Source organism: Saimiri boliviensis, chromosome 8 (assembly GCF_048565385.1).
Source record: "Saimiri boliviensis isolate mSaiBol1 chromosome 8, mSaiBol1.pri, whole genome shotgun sequence".
NCBI lineage: Eukaryota > Metazoa > Chordata > Mammalia > Primates > Cebidae > Saimiri > Saimiri boliviensis.
The window spans coordinates 82793901-82814104 of record NC_133456.1 but is presented as its reverse complement, the minus strand read 5'-3'; the positions used below and the strand labels follow the sequence as shown (position 1 = coordinate 82814104).

Genomic DNA, 20204 nt, shown 5'->3' with positions numbered 1-20204 from the left:
TGCTGGGCTGGGCCTCGGAGAGAGCACACCCTACAACGCCAGCTGAAAACCAGCGCTGGGAAACTGCCGGTCCTAGCGCCACCGAAACACTCTTCCTCCGAGTCTCCGCCTCCTCCTGACGGAAGCCGCGGGAGGCGGAGCTAGCGACGCGAACGGGAACCGCCATGCTTCCCTGGCGCTTCAGTTTCTTGCCGGACGCTAAAGCCCGACGCACAAATCGAGAATGGACCATTCTTTTAACTCATCCAAACTCGAAATATTCGCCAGGAAATCTACAGAAAAGTTCCAGAAGCATCTTTTCATTCATATTCTATAATACTGGAAAGCTCAAGATGTAAAAGAGCACTTTAGGACAAGGCATTCTGCTTCCTCCTTTCAACTTTGAGCCTGAACTACTTGGGCTCGCCTATCGTCACTTCCGGGAATCGAACTGTGAATTCCGGAAACTGCGCGCGCCGAGCCAAGAAGGTTCTTAACGGCGGTTGTGTTGCCATGGGGCGGAGGAGAGTCCCGGCCGGTGGGTCGCTGGGACGGGCCCTTCTGCGCCATCAGACTCAGCGGAGCCGAAGCCATCGTCATACTGACTCCTGGGTAAGACAGACCATGTCATCTGTCACCATGTTTTCTGTCTAGCCTGAGTGTTGCAAAATTCCGGGTCAAAAGTCTGATAAGTTTTCCTGGATGGACGCCTCAGCCGGGTTTGGAAGGATGAGTTGGAGTTTTTGCGAGGCCGAGTATCAGGTCCTCCTCCTCCTGGCAAGGTCCAGAACGCAAAGGTAGAAGCGGCTTGAAAGGAGGATTAGTGTGGTGATGAGGCGGGGAGTGAGAGAGGCGTGGGGTGAGAATGTGAAGACTCTTCAATGCCTGAATGTGTTGAGTACGTTTGGGTTTTGCCCTAGAAGCCACTGGAGTGCTTGGAACTTAATGAGCAGGAAAAAGACAAAACATATTTTTGTATTAATTTGTTCAAAGAATGGATCTTCCAGAAGCGATTGGTTACTGCCAGAAATACAAAATTCAGATACTTGCCTCACCCCTGCGAAGCACCCCCTAGTGGTTTAGCTCAAAGATAAATCATTCATTTCTCAGGTGTGACAGGACCTAATGTTTTACTAGGTTACAGAAGGATCTTTAAGCAATGATTGAAGTGATTTGGCTTGTGTTAATCATTCTAGTCGTTGTTTTCACCATTCATTCCCCCAGGAATGAATGATAATGTATTTCGTTCTAAGATCGTGTACTAAAGTATGTCCCTGGAGCTAACTAACCACGTGCCATTCAACAGGTCAGAGTTACTCTGGACCAGAGTAACTCTAACCTGATGAATACCGATAAGCACTGTATGGTGCTTACTCTGCAGACTACAGAATGGATGAAAATCAGCTGGTGTGACAGTGGCACATGGTTAGTTAGCTCCAGGGACATACTTTAGTACACGATCTTAGAACTCGGTACATTCTCATTCATTCCTGGGGGAATAAAATCCACCTCAAAAGATTTAAAAAATTAATGAAATTGTGAAAGAATGTGCTTCTTTAAGTATTAACTATTAATAGTATTGATTCTAAAGGGGCTACAGCCACCCTCGAGACCACAGACTAATTGCAAGGAAGTTTAGAGCTTACTGGATGCCAAGAGCAGAAGAGAGCAGCTGGGTTTATTACCGTGTGTTTTTTCATAGTTGCACACAAGTGAACTCAACGATGGCTATGATTGGGGTCGTCTTAATCTTCAGTCAGTGACTGAACAGAGCTCTCTTGATGACTTCCTTGCTACTGCCGAACTCGCAGGAACAGAGTTTGTTGCTGGTAAGCTGTTTATTGCTGAGTACACGTGACACTGGTCACATTTCCATCTGGGGCTGAGGTTTTTTTTTTTGTTTGAGGCAGTGTCTCTTGCCCAGGCTGCAGTGCAGTAGTGTGATCTTGGCTCACTGCAGCCTCCACCTCTTGGGTTCAAGCAATTCTCTTGCTTTAGTCTCCTGAGTAGCTGGGACTACAGGCGTTGCACCACCGTGCCTGGCTAATTTTTGTATTTTTTAGTATAGATGGGGTTTCACTGTGTTGGCCAGGATGGTTTTGATCTCCTGACGTCGTGATCCATCCGCCTTGGCCTTCCAAAGTACTGGGATTACAGGCGTGAGCCCCACCATGCCTGGCCTGACTCTTGAACAATGAGAAGCTGTTAGAAGGACAGGTGAGATGATATCAGACATTTTACACAGACAGGCAGAGGACTCGAGTCAAGATGGGAAGCAGCAGCCAACTGCGTTCAGAAAATGGATAGAAGTTTGGCTTTGGTCATGCGGGGGACAGGATGTGACAGGGACAGGATGGGATGAGTACAGGTGCTGAGGAGGTGGGCAAGGGCCAGATTCTGGAGAGAACAAAGGTTTAAGGGCTTTAAGCAAGTGTGCAGTGTGATTTCAGATTTCATTTTTTAGTGTTTTCGAGCGGGGTGAGTGGGTTCCAGCTTTAATGAGCTATATAATTGGCAACTAAAAATTGTATATAGTTATAGCATATAATAAGATGTTTGGTTATAGGTATACATTGTGAAATGATTACAGTCAAGTAATGAATGTATCCATCACCTCACATTGTGTGTGTGTGTGTGTGTGTGTGGTGAGAACAAGATAGACTCTCTTTGCAAATTTCATATTATTAACTAGTAGATACGTTGTTATTAACTGGGGTCACCAGGCTCTACATTAGATCTCTAGAACTTACTCATCCTGCCTCAGTAAATTACTATTTGATCAGTATTTTCCTATTTCCCCCATTCCCTAGTCCCTGGCAACCACCATTTTCTCTCTGCTTCCATGAGCTTTACTTTTTTAGATTCCACGTACAAGTGAGATCATGTGGTATTTGTCTTTCTGTGCCTGAGTTATATCATGTAGCATAACGGTTCATTCGTGTTGTCACAAATGTCAAGATTTCCTTTTTTTTTTTTTTTTTTTTTTTTTTGCAACATAAGATTTTCTTCTTTTTATTTTTTATTTTATTTTTTGAGACGGAGTTTCGCTCTTGTTGCCCAGGCTGGAGTGCAATGGCGCGATCTCGGCTCACCGCAACCTGGGTTCAGGCAGTTCTCCTGCCTCAGCCTCCTGAGTAGCTGGGATTACAGGCATGCACCACCATGCCCAGCTAATTTTTTTTGTATTTTTAGTAGAGACGGGGTTTCACCATGTTGACCAGGATGGTCTCGATCTCTCGACCTCGTGATCCACCCGCCTCGGCCTCCCAAAGTGCTGGGATTACAGGCTTGAGCCACCGCGCCCGGCCTTGATTTTCTTCTTTTTAATGCAAAATAGTATTCCATTGTGTGTATGTATATGTATACATATACCATGTTTTCTTTATCCATTTATACACTGATGGGCATTGAGGTTGGTTCCAAATCTTGCCTATTGTGAATAGTGCTGCAGGGAATATGGGCATACAGGTATGTCTAATGGCTACATGAATTTTTTTTTTCTTGTTGCCCAGGCTGGAGTGCAATGGCGCAATCTCAGCTCACTGCAACCTCCGCCTCCCGGGTTCAAGTGATTCTCCTGCCTCAGCCTCCCGAGTAGCTGGAATTACAGGCATGTGCCACCATGCTCAGCTAATTTTTGTATTTTTAGTAGAGATGGGGTTTCACCATGTTGGTCAGGCTGGTCTTGAACTCCTGACCTCAGATGATCTGCCTACCTTGGCCTCTCAGAGTGCTGGGATTATAGGCGTGAGCCACCACGCCTGGCTGCTACATGAGATTGTATTTTTTAAAAGATCACTGATGAATTTTAAGGAAGCAAGATGAGTTAGGAGACCTTATCATTTTAGTCTAGCAAGATTAACAGTCCAGAACTGAAATAGAAGGAGTAGAAGAATGGAGAAAATAAGAGGAACAAGAACACTTAAGGAGCTGGAGTAAACCAGACTTGATGGAGAGGGTGGCATAAGTGAAAAAGAGTGAAGAGACAAAAGTAAACTCCTGGGTTTCACAATGAAATACCGCTTCACCCACTAGGATAGCTAAAATAAAACAGAGTGTAACAAATGTTGGGGAATTTGTAAAGAAATCAGACCATCATACATTGCTGACAGGAGTAGAAAATGGTGTCGCTGTTTTATTTTTATTTTTATTTATTTTTATTTTTTTGAGACGGAGTTTCGCTCTTGTTACCCAGGCTGGAGTGCAATGGCACCATCTCGGCTCACCGCAACCTCCGCCTCCCGGGTTCAGGCAATTCTCCTGCCTCAGCCTCCTGAGTAGCTGGGACTACAGGCACGCGCCACCGTGCCCAGCTGATTTTTTGTATTTTTAGTAGAGATGGGGTTTCACCATGTTGACCAGGTTGGTCTCGATCTCTTGACCTCGTGATCCACCCGCCTCGGCCTCCCAAAGTGCTGGGATTACAGGCTTGAGCCACCGCGCCCGGCGTCGCTGTTTTATTAAAAAAATTTTGGCGGTTCCTCAAAAGGTGAAACATGGAATTAGCATATGATCCAGCAGTCCCACTCCTGGGTCTATGCCCAAAAGAAATGAAAACATGTACAAAAAACATGTATATGTGTATTCATAGTGGCATTATTTATAATAACCATAAAGTAGAAACACCAAAAAGTCCTAAATAGGCAAATCTGTAGAAAGTAGATTATTTCCCCCAGTTACCTGGGGATGGACAGTGACTGCTGATGGGTAAAGCTTTCTTTGGGGCGACGAAAATATTCTAAAATGGATTGTGGTGATAGCCGCACAACTCTGAATATGCTGAAAGTCACTGAATTGTGTGCTTTAATGGATGCATTGTATAGTATGTGCATCCTATCTTACTAAAGTTATTTTCTTTTTTAAGTCGGTAGTAACCTCTGCCAGAACAGTGTTAGTGGAGTCACAGAGCCGTAAGTGGAATCTAGAGAAACAGAAAGTGGAAGTTGAGGACATCAGGGAATGAGCATGTTGTATTCTTCTGAAACAGTCGACTGTGGCAGGGAAAGAGAAATGTAAGGGTGTGTGTGAGAAGCATCAGGGTTAATGGTAGTATGTTCTTAGGTTATGGGGTGAGACAGTTGAGGGGGGTTGGAAAGTTTGCTTTGGCAGTATCTGTTATAAGTTTATAGATGCAGGCTGGGTGCAGTGGCACATACCTGTAACTTCAGCACTTTGGGAGGCTGAGGTGGGTGGATCACCTGAGGTTAGCAGTTTGAGGCCAGCCTGGCCAACATGGCAAAACCTTGTCTCTACTAAAAATACAAAAATTAGCCAGGCATGGTGGCACAGGCCTGTAGTCCCAGCTACTCAGGAGGCTGAGGTGGGAGGATCACTTGAGCCTGGGAGGCAGAGGTTGCAGTGAACTGAGATTGTGTCACTGTACTCCAGCCTGGGTGACAGAGTGAGATCTTGTCTCAAAAAAGTATACAGTTGCATATCCTATGACCTAGCACTTCTCAGTGTCTACCCTAGAGCAGCAGAATTGCTCAGAGAACTCTTTGAAACAGATTCCTGGTCTCATCCTCTAGACTCTAGAGCATCTAATTCAGTGAGTGTGTGTTAGAACTGGAGCATTAACATTTTTAACAAGCTCCCAGATGATGGTGTATTTTCATAATGAAAACTTGGAAACTGAATGTTCCAATAGCAGGGAAAATGGCTAAATAAACTGTGATATAGTCACAGTATGAAATCCTGTGTGGCAGTCGAAAACAGTGTCGTAACACTTGGCATGAAACTTCATTTGGAAATAATAATTTATACAAGGCTAGAAGAATCTAAATCAAGAAAGCTGAAACTCTCTTAGGGGCTCTCATTTGTAGTTTTCTAAGTTTATCAGTATGACCCACACTCTGTATGTATTGCCTCTTTTTTTTTAGGTGGAATCTCGCTGTGTTGCCCAGTCTGGAGTGCAGTGGCATGATCTTGGCTCACTGCGATTTTCCTGCCTCAGCCTTCTGAGTAGCTGAGACTACAGGCACCCACCACCATGGCCAGCTAATTTTTGTATTTTTACTAGAGATAGGGTTTCACCATATTGGCTAAGCTGGTCTCGAACTCATGACCTCAGGTGATCTGCCTGCCTCAGCCTCCTGAGTAGCTGAGACTTCAGGTGTGTGCCACTGCACCTGGCTAATTTGGTGTTTTTAGTAGAGATGGGGTTTTACTGTGTTGGCCATCCTGACCTTGTGATCCACCTACCTTGGCCTCCCAAAGTGCTGGGATTACAGGAGTAAGCTACTGTGCCTGGCCCTATATTGCCTCTTAAGTAATAGTACTTTTCTTTATTTCAACAGAGAAACTCAATATTAAGTTTGTGACGGCTGAGGCTAGAACTGGACTGCTATCTTTTGAGGAGAGCCAGAGAATTAAGAAGCTCCACGAAGAAAATAAACAGTTCTTGTGTATACCAAGGAGGTGAGTTGAAGAAGAATTTAGAATGCCACAAAACATACAAGACCACTGAGTATTAGTTCTTTTTCTCAGCTGCCACGATTAGATCCAAATTCCCCTATTTCGTTTTGGTTACTTCTGTGTGGAATTTTTTTTTTTCTTCTATGATTGTTTCAGACCAAACTGGGACAAAAACACTAGCCCAGAAGAACTCAAACAGGCAGAGAAAGATAACTTTCTAGAATGGAGACGTCAGCTTGTCCGGTGAGTATTACAGACTCTGTGAATACTTACCTTACGTTGAAATCCTGAGTTCAGACATTTGGCGTGCGTGTGTGGCCATTTGCATTTTGAAGTTTTGATTCTTTTAAAAAGGAAATGGTAGCATTCTACTAACAAGTGCAAATAGATATGTGTGCAAAAACATGCTAGGTGCATATTCATCCTTGCACAGAGATGGTGAGTTGGTTACTCTGTTCAGTTCCTGGCCTTTTCTTTCATTCCCTTCTTTGGCCATTGGGCACCCTGGAGTTGATCACTGTGCTCCTGCACTTTTTTTTTTTGAGACAGAGTTTCGCTCTTGTTACCCAGGCTGGAGTGCAATGGCACGATCTCGGCTCACCACAGCCTCCGCCTCCTGGGTTCAGGCAATTCTCTTGCCTCAGCCTCCTGAGTAACTGGGATTACAGGCACTTGCCACCATGCCCAGCTACTTTTTTGTATTTTTAGTAGAGACGGGGTTTCACCATGTTGACCAGGATGGTCTCAATCTCTTGACCTCGTGATCCGCCCGCCTCGGCCTCCCAAAGTGCTGGGATTACAGACTTGAGCCACCGCGCCTGGCCACTCCTACACATTCTTTCAGTAAGAGTTGTGGGAAGGAAATGACTTTGTGTGACAGATAAACTTCCCGGGCATAAATAGCTTCAGTATAAAATTTGAATTTGGTGGCATATTGTATAAATAAATAGTATTTTTATGGTGTCTCAGCAGGAAATACATAAAATAATTTGACCCTCGATATTTGTACACAATACTTATTTTTAATGTAATGAATTTGAGCATTTACACTGCTAAAAATTGTCTGTTGTAATCTGGCAAAGATACAAACTTCTCACTGAAAAACTAGGCTAGAAGAGGAACAAAAGCTGATACTGACTCCATTTGAACGAAATTTGGACTTCTGGCGCCAGCTCTGGAGAGTCCTTGAGAGAAGGTAAAGTACCGTTTTCTGTAATAGACATGTTGTAGTGACGTTGTATTAGATTTGGATGTTGATATAGGCTTATAGGCTCAGGGTATCAGGAATTAAGTTATGCAGAGGGTTACTAAGAATTATAAAAAGTATGATACTGTCATATATTTTGTATAGTTTTTTGTTATTAGAGAAATATGTTGATAAGTGTGTGAGAATATTGAATATTTTCTGTAGGATGAATTCTGAAGCATCTATATAGATATTTTAGCAAACGTATATTGAGTGTCTACTGGTAATATGGAAAATATGTGTACAAAAAGAGTTAAGTGCCTGCCTGCAAAGAGCATATATGTTAAGGGGAGAGGCAAATGTCAAAGCTCATGTCAGCCGACTTTCACCACGGTCAGCTAAGCGCTAAGCAAAGCAACTGGCACCAGAGGCACACAGGTGAATGAATGAATGAATGAATTCTCGCACTCAGAGAACTTGATACTTAGTAAAATACAGAGGGCGGTATAATTCCTGCTTTGCTGCAGATAGAAAGTGAGCCGAGTCATAGCAGAGGAAAGAGCAGTTGATAAGTATTGAGGAAATCACGAGCATTTTTTTTTTAACTGGGCTCTGAAAAGAAGAGAATGATTTTGACAAATTGAGAATGGAAGATTTTTATTCCTTTTCATATAACACTAAGGAGAATTCCTGATTATTAGAAGTTGACGAATCAACTGTCTCTAGTCTCACCTCTTTGGTGTAGTTAAAAGGTTTTTGTTTTCCTCAAGGAGTTTCTGAATTACTTTCAAGGACTTCATAAATGAACCTTGTATTTGAAATGATGTTTTTTACCAAGGACCCTTCAGGCTGGTTTTTTTTTTTTTTTTTTTTTTTTCCCCTTAAATCTATAAAGTGAACCTAGCAAGAACACTAGGAAACAATGTTTTAACTGGGATTCTCAGAAAGAATCTTACCACATTTAGTGTTGTAATTAAGAAAACGGCCCAGCTCACGCCTGTAATCCCAGCACTTTGGGAGAGCAAGGCAGGTGGATCACTTGAGGTCAGGAGTTTGAGACCAGTCAGAGCAACATGGTGAAACCCTGTCCCTACTAAAAAGGCAAAAATTAGCCAGGCTTGGTGGTCCGTGCCTGTAATCCCAGCTACTCGGGAGGCTGAGGCAGGAGAGTCACTTGAACCCAGGAAGTGGAGGTTGCAGTGAGCCAAGATCGTGCCACTGCACTCCAGCGAGACTGTCTCCAAAAAAAGAAAACAGGATTCGGATTAAACTTGTAAAAGTCACTTACGTTTCTAATTAGCGTGATGACAGTTAAAGTCACTTAAATACCCCCATCCTCTGCTCTCTGAGGGTACAGAAAGGGCTCTTGGGCTGGGATGTGGGGAGGTCAGAGAAGCAGGGCACACCTCTGAGGCGGAAGAGAGGAAAAGCTTACTGCTGATTACCAGCTCCACGCAGTCTCCTTTTACTCAATTAGGCTTGAGGAGCGGGGCAGAACCATTCACCCGGGGAACTGGGCAACTTCTGTGGAGCCGAGTAGACTCTTTGGTGCCTTCTTGGTAGTTGAGGCTGTGTGCTCCTGAGAACACCCGTTTTCTTATTTCCAAAGAGAACTGGTAACAAGCATGGAAGTACTGCAGCCTGGACCTTGAGGGGAGCCCCCTCCACCTTCACACTCCATTACAGTTTTCAGAGTTTTTCCTGCTTCCCCTATTATCTGTCTTTCCTCTTTGTTGCTTTTCTCTTTATTCTGGTTTCTGACTGTTAATGGAAGAGGCCTTCTTTTGATGTCTAGTGGTGTTTGTCTGTCTGTATCTAAGAACAAAGCATTACAAAGCCGATTGACAGGCCTCCCTGTTGAGGTGGAATTCGCCAGATGGTGAGCTTCGCTGTAGGGTGCCTGGGCAGGAGTCAGTTTTATTTTGTAGGAATACCCCAAGATGTTAAGATCTGTCTTTTCCCCAGAGCCAGTCAGTCTTTCCCCACCCCCACCTCCGCGACTCCCCGCCGCCCCCCAGATGGAGTTTTGCTCTTGTTACCCGGGCTGGAGTGCAATGGCACCATCTCGGCTCACCACAACCTCCGCCTCCTGGGTTCAGGCAATTCTCCTGCCTCAGCCTCCTGAGTAGCTGGGATTACAGGCACGCGCCACCATGCCCAGCTAATTTTTTGTGTGTTTAGTAGAGACGGGGTTTCACCATGTTGACCGGGATGGTCTCGATCTCTTGACCTCGTGATCTACCCGCCTTGGCCTCCCGAAGTGCTGGGATTGCAGGCATGAGCCACCGCGCCCGGCCCTCCAGTCAGTCTTGAAAAGGAAGAATGACCTCCTGGCAGGAAAGGGGCAGGAGGTGGTATAATACAGTGCTGCTGGGCATCTTCACAGTTCAGAATCTTCAGAGGCTTGCGTTTCATTCCCCTTTTTGCACTGTGGCAGCTCTTTCCCATTTTCCCTGTATTTGAGGTCCCAGTCCTGGAATGTCTCAGGTTCATTTTCTCCACAGGAAAGTCCAGCCTTCTGCTGTTGGGGTGGGGAAGCCGGGCTGTGTGATGGGTTGTAGTTGCCTGTCTGAATGGAACAGAGGAGCCGACCTACAAGCTCACTGTTCGGGCTGGTTACAGGCCCAGGCCTCATTCTTGCCCTTGAGAGACAGCTGATGCTTCTGTTCCTGGGTTTGCTTTATTGTCTGGGGCATGAACAGGTTTGCTTCTTACTGGTTTGATATTTGGTTGCTGCTGTTCTTTCTCTTTATCCTAATGAATTTCAGCCTTTGTTTTTGTAGGTTTTGAGAGGGAACAGAGGTAACCATCTGTGCTGACTTTAACAGGAAGCCCCTCTTACACTTTTTACACCCCTAAATAACTTCCCAAGTGAGCCTGTACTTCTTGAAACTTCTAGCTTCAATTGGATTACAGTGTTACTTACTCTGTTATTTTTATGTGGTATTTCTCCTTTTTTAAAATAAGAGAACATGTTTCCTAACTCAAGGAATATAGTTGTCAGAAAGTGGATCTGAGTTACATAGAAATATTTATTTAAAAAATGACTGCTGCCACATCTTTGAATGGGAAATATTTATTGATATCTTCTCCACAGCAGATGTCTCCTGATTGGTAACAGGCTGGCTAAGCCATCTGCCTCTTGAATTCTAATCGTAGTGGTCAGAAAAGATTAGATGTATAATATGTCGTTGAAATGCAGGAAACTGCAGAGGCACTGAGGGCAGAATACTGTATTCCAGGAAGATAAGGCACTTCCATTGTTCAGCATTGACCCTGCCTGCTACGTGGCTGGCGCTTTGTTCTACGTCCTCATTCAGCACATGGAGCAGCTGTCTTAAAATGCCTTCTTTTCTTACTGGTGTTTCTAAACTGACTGTTCTTTCTATATGTTCAGTTTGTCGACATAATGTTTGTAGACGTTGTGGCTTTAGTTGATTAGGCTTTGTCCATTTTTTGGCAATCATTTTTTTATTTACTATTAAATATCCCATTTGAAAGTGAATGCTTATCTTAAAGGAAATACTAGAACCAGCTTAACTAGAGAAGTTAAAAAACAATTTGTCCAAAATTAGCAAGTCTGTGAGTTTCTTTGCATCACAGGATTATGTTAAAATTTTAACTATTCTAAAAGAAAATGGACTTTTAATGTCAAAAGTGTGTCCTAAATGGTAACCTTAAGTCCTTGGTGTTTAGCATATTTGCAAAGTTGCCCCAGAAAAGTCTGGTTAGCAATCAGGATTTTGAGGAGACCCTGCTGTGAGGTAGAAGTCATGCATCTGTAGCTTACTTCCTTCCAGTGGCAGTCATGGTGGGACTTTATAACATCTAGCCTCAGAGGCTGAAGGAAGGGAGGAGCCTCCCAGAGAAGCGAATTTTTTTTTCTCCTTGCAGTGCTGGAGACCTGTAGTCCCCACTGTATTTGTGAGGGCTGTGAGGGGCTTGCCATCAGCTGCAGGTTGCCTTATTGCCATACCTCCTTATATGTGATGGAAGAAGTTGGACTTGCCCTTCCTGCTTCAGCCGGGCACCCTAACTCGATACTTTCCTGTTTTGTGGTATTGCCATTTAAACACATTCTTGTAATTGGTAGATGATTGTTTCCCAAAAATATGCTTTCTTCTTATTATTCCTGGGTTTCAATAAGATACTAGTTTCAATAGTGGCAGGTGTCAGCGAGTGATGTACTAGTTTTCTTTTGAGGCCTTAACATGAATGCAGATTAGGGATTGAATATTTAGTAGACTTCACCTTGGAGCAAAGTATTTGGAATACCATTTTATCTCACCAGGAGAGTTTCACAGAAGTACAGTGGATGTTTTGGCAATGAAACATCATCTGAACCCCTCTAGGCTGTATGAGAGCAATAGCATGTTATGATTAAGAGCAAAACCTCTGGTCCAAGCTGCCTGGGTTCCCATTCTAGCTGTGTTACTTATTAGTTGGTGGCTCTGGGCAAGTTACGTGAGTGCCCTGAGCCTTAAGTCACTCATACATAAACTGGGAATAATTATACCTTAAAAAATTAATATATGGGCCAGGCGTGGTGGCTAATGCCCGTAATCCCCGCACTTTGGGAGACCGAGGTGAGCTGATCACCTGAGGTCGGGAGTTCGAGAGCAGCCTGACCAACATGGAGAAACCCCGTCTCTACTAAAAATACGAAATTAGCCAGGTGTGGTGGTGCATGCCTGTAATCCCAGCTACTTGGGAGGCTGAGGCACGAGAATCTTTGAATCCGGGAGGCAGAGGTTGCAGTGAGCCTTGATCGTGTCATTGCACTCCAGCCTGGGCAACAAGAGCAAAATGCCATCTCAAAAAAAAAAAAAAAAAAAAAAAATTAATGTATGTCCAGTGCTTCATATATTGCAAGTGTTTGCTACTCTGGCCATTATTATGTGGTTAATAATCCCTTTCACTTCACAGTGATTGGTCTATCTCATGTTTGTTTTTCAGTGATATTGTGGTCCAGATAGTAGATGCTCGAAACCCACTCCTGTTTAGATGTGAGGATTTGGTAAGTCAAGTTTGACAAAATTCAAACGTAAGTCCTTTGAGTAGCAATGAGAGGGCGGCGTCACTCAGTGCAGTAACTGTAGGCATACATTCTTTGCTCTCTAGCTTTGTTTAATTAGGCCTCCTCTCCTTCCGGGGTCCAGGGCTTACATAATGCCACTGTTGAGACAGATGTTTTCTCTTCTCAAACAATTCTATCTGCAAGAAGGCACAGACACTTACATGGGCTTTCTAGTTTTTAGTTTAGAAGCCACTTAATAGGCATTTGCCAGTTTCCCATTTTTCAGGAAACACCCTTTGAAACAGCATTTTATGTATTTTAGCATATTGCTGGTCACTTCACTTTTTTAATTCATCCCATAAGGTCTCTCTTCTCACACTTCAGTTATGACTCCCTGTGGTATTTTACAAGTGAGCTAAGTTTATGAAACACCACAGGGGTTAATAACTAAGGTGTGAGAATCCCTTGAGATAACGTAATAAAGCTTTGGGTTAGTTAACAAAACACTGTATAACATGTGAGGTATTCATATTTCTTTTTGAGAACTGTAGTACATGTTATTCTTTATTATTACTTATGTAATTTTCTGTAGAGACAGGATCTTGACATGTCGCCCAGGCTGGTCTCCAACTCCTGGGCTCAAGCAATGCTCCCCGCTCCACCTTCCAAAGTGCTGGAATTACAGGCGTGAGACCCCATGTCTGGCCCGGATTATTTTTAAATAACAAAAATATTAATGGTAGGCTGGGCACCCACCATTAATGTTTTTGGTGATTACATGATGGTGATTACACGATCACGCCTGTAATCCCAGCACTTTGGGAGGCTGAGGTGGGCAGATCACAAGCTCAGGAGTTTAAGACCAGTCTGGCCAACATAGTGAAACCCTGTCTCTACTAAAAAACTTAAAAAAATTCGCTGGAGAGGGTGATATGCGCCTGTAATCCCAGCTACTCAGGAGGCTGAGGCAGGAGAATCACATGAACCCTGGAGGTGGATGTTGCAGTGAGCCGAGATCACGCCATTGCACTCCAGCCCGGGTGATAATGCGAGACTTCATCTCAAAAAAAAAAAAAAAAAAAAAAAAATTAATGGTGAAACTTCTTTTCAGAGCTTACTGAAAGGTTTAGTATAATGCATCATGATTAAAGATCTTTAAATTTAGGATGTGATTTAAAACTGGGGGCAGTCTGTAGGAGTTGGGTGGAAAAGAGAAGAGAAAAACTAGGGGCAGCAGTAGACTTTTACTGGGATCTTCCATATAATTAGCTTCATTTTTCCTTGTTTGAAGAGGTCTTTCTAAATCTCTTTGTCTTGCTTAGGAATGTTATGTGAAAGAAATAGATGCCAATAAGGAAAACGTCATTCTGATCAACAAGGCAGACTTGCTGACTGCAGAGCAGCGGAGTGCCTGGGCCACACACTTTGAAAAAGAAGACGTGAAGGTTATTTTCTGGTCAGCTTTGGCCGGAGACATTCACCTGAATGCTGACTCGGAGGTAATCTGTGGGACTTTTTTTGGTTGGGTTTCAAAGAGGAGGGTTTTGATTTCTCATTAATATGCTTTGTTTGGCCAGGCGAGGTGGCTCACGCCTGTAATCCCAGCACTTTGGGAGGCCGAGGCGGGTGGATCACGAGGTCAACAGATCGAGACCATCCTGGTCAACATGGTGAAACCCCGTCTCTACTAAAAATACAAAAAACTAGCTGGGCATGGTGGTGCGTGCCTGTAACCCCAGCTACTAGGGAGGCTGAGGCAGGAGAATTGCCTGAACCCAGGAGGCGGAGGTTGCGGTGAGCTGAGATCGCACCATTGCACTCCAGCCTGGGTAACAAGAGCGAAACTCCGTCTCAAAAAAAAAAAAAAAAAAAAAAAAAAAGCTTTGTGTTTTGTTTATTCTTATTGGAAATTTATGGGAATTAGGGTTTTTCCCATGTGCTGGATTAGGATGACATATGGAAAGTAAATCACAAAGTTACTTTCTCTGTGGCTATTGGATAGTCTGACATTTCCACTGTTGCTACATGCTGATGCTATATTTTTTAATTTTTAAAAAGATTGTAGGCAGGAGGTTGTTCCACAATGACCTTGTAACTGGTTTTAAGAGACCTCAGAACACCAGGGTGCAACTGAAGGATGTAGTCAGTTCTCAGGACTTGATTAGAATCCATTTTGACTTTTTGTTTTGAAAACGAAGAAACCGAGTAACCCTAAATTAAGGTATACCACATTATTTTCTTAATCTTGTAACCCAAATTTTGCAGAAGTAGTTGGGGCTTTGTTTTCACTTTCGAATAAAATAGTAACTCTGAAAAGAAATCAGTGATAATTGTAGAGGTGGACACGAGATCTCCGAAGTACTGTCTTTTTCCATGTCCTCGTCTCCTGTGTCTGTGTATCAGACATCTGTTGACTACTGAGTGCTGCGTCTGGCTGGTTTATGAATACAGCACCCTCCCCTCCGTGAGCTCAGTTTATAAGCTCTCGTCTCTGTTTCTGGGAAGGAGTTTCTTCCTCCCCATCCCTGTCAAACAGTTGCATATTTCTCTTTGACTACTTTAAGCCACAGGATGCTCGAAACCAGGTAGCTCGTTCCTTTTTGTCTTGAAATTTAGAAAATTCTTTCATTCAGTGGAAGGAAGTCAGCCACCGAACCCTTTGATCCGAGGACTCTGTCCCTTCAGTTCTCTCCTGCAGCTGTGCATTCTCTACTTTTGTGTTCCTCATAGACACCAGCTCCGGGGCGCCCATCCTGGGTGCCTGTTTGCTTTCGTCAGGACTGCCGATAAAACTGGCCACACCTAATTGAATACGTTATTCCAGGTGGTGTTTGCCTAGGGCATATGCAGAGCACTCATATTTCTTGTGATCAGGATATTCACATTCATTCAGTTTCTGTTAGTTCATCCCCTTTCAGAAACTGTTTGCTCTTAGCTCATTGAACCTGTGAGCAACTGAATCCCTCAAACATCAAAAAAATAAAGACTTATTAAGCAAACTTCATCCCATCTTTACGTGTAGAGAAAGACATTCGTTCTGTTTTATCTCACCTTAGGATAGTGCTGTTCCCTTTAAATATGTTGATGGTTTAGTACCAAGGCAGGGTTCATCTTCGAGTGCGCAGTTAGCGTTTCCTTACCTTCTAGCTGTGAATTTCCACATCATTGATAACACTGTTGAACGGGATAGGACCAAGGATACAGCCCTGTGACCTTTTGTGGACTTACTGGCAGCACACTGTGCCTAGCGTTTTTATGTGAATATAGATATATTCACAAAAATGGAATAACAATAGTTATTACCATCATTAATTAAAACTAACCCGTAAAAGTAATAAGTCAATAAAAACATATTCTTTACCAGGCACCACTGTTCTAAACACTTTACATACTTTACTCATTTAATCTTCTCAGCATTAAGTATAGATGCTTACCATTCTTAGACAGAAGAGTAGTTCACCCTCTTAAACCATTATTTCTGTTGTTTCAAATCTTTTCTGGACGTCATTGTCTTACTGAAGTTTTTAAAATAGATACTTATCATTATATTGCTCTGCTGTGATGCAATATCCCTATAAAAAATGGAAAGGAGATTAGTTTCTGCAGCTTTGGCCTTTCTTGATTTACTAACCAAGTAGTCAAACAAAGGGAAATGAACTTTTTTGCATGATCAGCAACTCTTGTTGCCTCCTGTTGACAACTGTCTTATTGTTATAGCTCACCAGGTAACTGGTGGAACTGTTTTAATGTCAGTCACTGGATTGACAGTGTATAGTTTATGGCAGATAATTCCTTCCTCCTTTATAAGAGTTAGGCACCATTTGATTCTCCCAAGTTTTCTGGACTCTTTGCTCTTCTCCATGATTTCTCAGGTTGCGAAGTCTTACTTGTAACCAAATCTGTAATGTGGGTATCAAACATGAACATATTAGAAGTAGCTTGACGTTCACCGTTTTCTTGCCTGAAAGTTGGGTTCATCTTCTGCAGTTGTTCAGCCTCAGTTTTCAACTTCTGAAAAATGTGACAGTTTTCAAAAGACAGAGCCCAGTTCTGAGTTGAGTATCTCTGGGTTTCCTTTGGTCACCTGGAAATTGCACTGTGTTCTCCAAAAGATTGAGTTTTCCCTTCTTTCTTTTAATTTTTAACTTAATTATGGCAAAGTCCTTTTATTGTCTTCACCGCTCTTTTTCCTGCGGCTGAACTGCTTCTAGCTGCAGCTTTTCTACTGCACATTGATGTTCAGTTCGCGTTCTTGTTCTGTTTCTTTCATATTTTAAAATGACTCAAAAGAGCTCACAGTGAGGACACTGACTTCTTTACATTCACTGCTCATTTACCATAGAACTTGCTTCCAATTCTCTATTTCTCTCATAAGCCAGGTTTCTTTTTGAGTTGGCAGGCTTGATTGTGAAATCGTCCTGTTTTTCCTGGCATTTTGTTTTTATTTCTGCTTTCTTAAGATTTAGGATACATGTTTGACTGAATTCATTGTGCCCCCTTCTGTGACTGTTAATCATTCTAACACAAAATTACTTGGAAATCATACAAGCTTTCCATTACTCTTCAAGTCCCGACAGATTCACCCTTGTTGATAAGAATTAGTAACTGTAAATTGCCTTATTTCTGCTTTGTTGTCAAGAGGGATTCAGAAGAATTAACACACCCATGAGTAGTAAATGATTTTTACCTTTTGCTTTCCAAAGGGAATCTTTCATCTCTTTCACTGGTAAATTTCCACATGTGGAGTTGAGTTTTGCCGCTGCATTTCACACACACAGATCTGTGCTCCATGGTACTTTGACTGACTAAAAGCAATTAAGAGAGAACAGTTTATTTTTAACATGCCAACCACTGTCTTTAAAAATACAAATGTAGCCGGGCGCGGTGGCTCAAGCCTGTAATCCCAGCACTTTGGGAGGCCGAGGCGGGTGGATCACAAGGTCAAGAGATCGAGACCATCCTGGTCAACATAGTGAAACCCCGTCTCTACTAAAAATACAAAAAATTAGCTGGGCATGGTTGTGCGTGCCTGTAATCCCAGCTACTCAGGAGGCTGAGACAGGAGAATTGCCTGAACCCAGGAGGCGGAGGTTGCGGTGAGCCGAGATCGCGCCATTGCACTCTAGCCTGGGTAACAAGAGCGAAACTCCGGCTCAAAAAAAAAAAAAAAAAAAAAATACAAATGTAAAACAAACTGCAAATGGCAAAGTATGCAATTTCCAGGTGTTGTTGATCCTGAGAAATGCTTTGTTTTATTATGCAGTCCATTGCAAAATAATGTACTGCCAAAGAATTGAGTTTAACATAAGCTTTTCCCCTTGCTTTCTTTGAAGCGTTTTTGTTGTTGTTGCTGTTTTCTGTTTGTTTTTGAAGAGACCCTGTCTCTGGTCTTGAATTCCGGGCCTTGAGCAATCCTCCCACCTCAGCCTACACAAGTGCTGGGATTACAGGTGTTACAGGTGTGAGCCATCACACCTGGCCAAAAGAGTTATTTTAAATTACAAAAGCAATACATGTTATGTGTACAGAGTTCAAATAGTAGAGAAACATATAAAGTAAAACGGGAAGGGAAGGTCCCATTTCTCCTTCACCATTGATGGTTGTCTGTCACAGCACTGAAAGGCTTTCATTGTCTCCTCCCTATATTCACCTTTCAGTCTCCATCAGAACTTTGCTTGTCCTCTGTTCATCTTTTTTTTTTTTTTTTTTTTTTTCCTGAGACAGAGCCTTGCTCTGTCGCCCAGGCTAGAGTGCAGTGGCACCATCTCGGCTCACTACAACCTCCACCTCCTAGGTTCCAGCAGTTCTCTTAAGTAGCTGGGATTACAGGCATGCACCACCACACCCAGCTAATTTTTTTTTTTTTTTGAGACGGAGTTTCACTCTTGTTACCCAGGCTGGAGTGCAATGGCACAATCTCAGCTCACCGCAGCCTCCGCCTCCTGGGTTCAGGCAATTCTCCTGCCTCAGCCTCCTGAGTAGCTGGGATTACAGGCACGCACCACCATGCCCAGCTACTTTTTTATATTTTTAGTAGAGACGGGGTTTCACCATGTTGACCAGGATGGTCTCGATCTCTTGACCTCGTGATCCACCCGTCTCGGCCTCCCAAAGTGCTGGGATTACAGGCATGCACCACCACGCCCAGCTAATTTTTGTATTTATAGTAGAGACAAGGTTTCACTATGTTGGTCAGGCTGGTCTCAAAACTCCTGACCTCAAATGATCTGCCCGCCTCGGCCTCCCAAAATGCTGGGGTTACAGCGTGAGGCACAGCGCCCGCCTGTCCTCTGTTCATCTTGCATAACCAATTCATTAAGTATCGCGTCTAGAGTGGAAACTGCAGTTATGTACTTCTGAGTGTTTCTATTTTATCAGGAAGAGGTAAACAGAGATGATAGACAAAGCAACACAACTGAGTTTGAAAACTCCACTTTCGACGAGGCTGAAATTTCACACAGTGAGACCGAACATCTCCCAGCCAGGGACTCTCCTTCACTTAGTGAAAATCCCACTACTGATGAAGATGACAGTGAGTATGAGGACTGTCAGGAGGAAGAGGAAGATGACTGGCAGACATGTTCAGAAGAAGACAGTCCTGATGAAGAGGACTGTGGCCAGGACTGGAAGGAAAGCTGTATGACAGACTGTGAGGCTCCGGGCAGGAACACCCGGCAGAAGAGGCAGATACACAACTTTAGCCATCTGGTATCAAAGCAGGAGTTACTAGAGCTTTTTAAGGAGCTACACACCGGGAAGAAGGTGAAAGATGGGCAACTTACAGTCGGACTGGTAAGATGACATTATGTCAGAACATTGTTACCACATATTCCTCAATAGCTACATGAGGACCCCCGAGACTAACCAGGCTTCTGGCATCATAGGGAACATTGCCCTCTTGTTGCCCACTGGCATCATGAGATTAGGCAGTGGCAAAGACAGACCCCAGCTCATAGGAATCAGCTTCCTCAAGGGTTGTATTGGTAACATACCTGTTCACATTAAATGCATTCTCCAGTCTCCCTTCAGTAAAGCTTTTCCTGTCATATGAAGAACCAGCAGAGCAGAATGAAAGAGATGTTATTGTTGTCTTCAGACTTCAGCCCAGTGTTCTTTTGACACCCTGTGATCCATGCCAGCTTACGCTGTAAATGTTCCAGATGCTTATTAGGGAGAACCCCAACATCTTGGGGCTGGATAAAATATGACAAATGCATTAGTTGCATAAACACTGCAGAGCATAGCAGATAGGGGAGAAAGTAGATCACACCCCCAGCTTTATATACCCTAGTTCCAAAAGTGGCTGTGGACGTGCCGAAACCCCAAAGGCTACAGCATGGTTCTAGGTGGCCCCATCCTTAGCTAAGGAGATGTAAGATGTTAGAGAATGTATTTATTATAAAGATCTATCCAGAATATAACAGTGAGGGAAAGGAGATCGTGGTAGGTTTAAAGTCTCCTAGCTTTTCAGTTGCATGCTAAGTATAGCTAATCCTAGTTATTTTTGAGCCCCCTTCTCTCCTGCCCCAACCCCCTGCCCCAAAACGCCTGCTTAAAATGACAAGCAGATTGGCATCTTATTTTACTGCACTGGTTAAAAGAGTTGCC

At 43.4% G+C, this 20204-nt stretch overlaps 1 protein-coding gene and 1 long non-coding RNA gene across 2 annotated transcripts in view; one reads left to right on the top strand and one right to left on the bottom strand.

Moving 5' to 3' along the window:
• The first annotated feature begins 419 nt into the window (after positions 1 to 419).
• Positions 420 to 20204, top strand: part of LSG1 (large 60S subunit nuclear export GTPase 1) — a 32219-nt gene continuing 12434 nt past the window's right edge. The window contains exons 1-8 of the mRNA XM_010337748.3: positions 420 to 591; positions 1682 to 1808; positions 6276 to 6396; positions 6550 to 6636; positions 7502 to 7588; positions 12536 to 12596; positions 13919 to 14095; positions 18975 to 19388. Coding sequence (XP_010336050.1) covers positions 493 to 591; positions 1682 to 1808; positions 6276 to 6396; positions 6550 to 6636; positions 7502 to 7588; positions 12536 to 12596; positions 13919 to 14095; positions 18975 to 19388 — 1173 coding nt within the window. The 5' untranslated portion in view covers positions 420 to 492. The remainder of the gene's footprint in view (positions 592 to 1681; positions 1809 to 6275; positions 6397 to 6549; positions 6637 to 7501; positions 7589 to 12535; positions 12597 to 13918; positions 14096 to 18974; positions 19389 to 20204) is intronic.
• Positions 12596 to 20124, bottom strand: LOC141585420 (uncharacterized). Its single transcript, XR_012518872.1, has 4 exons — positions 19589 to 20124; positions 17284 to 17401; positions 16031 to 16168; positions 12596 to 12793 (listed from the first exon to the last, which is right to left on the bottom strand). It is a non-coding gene; the product is annotated as an uncharacterized LOC141585420 (long non-coding RNA).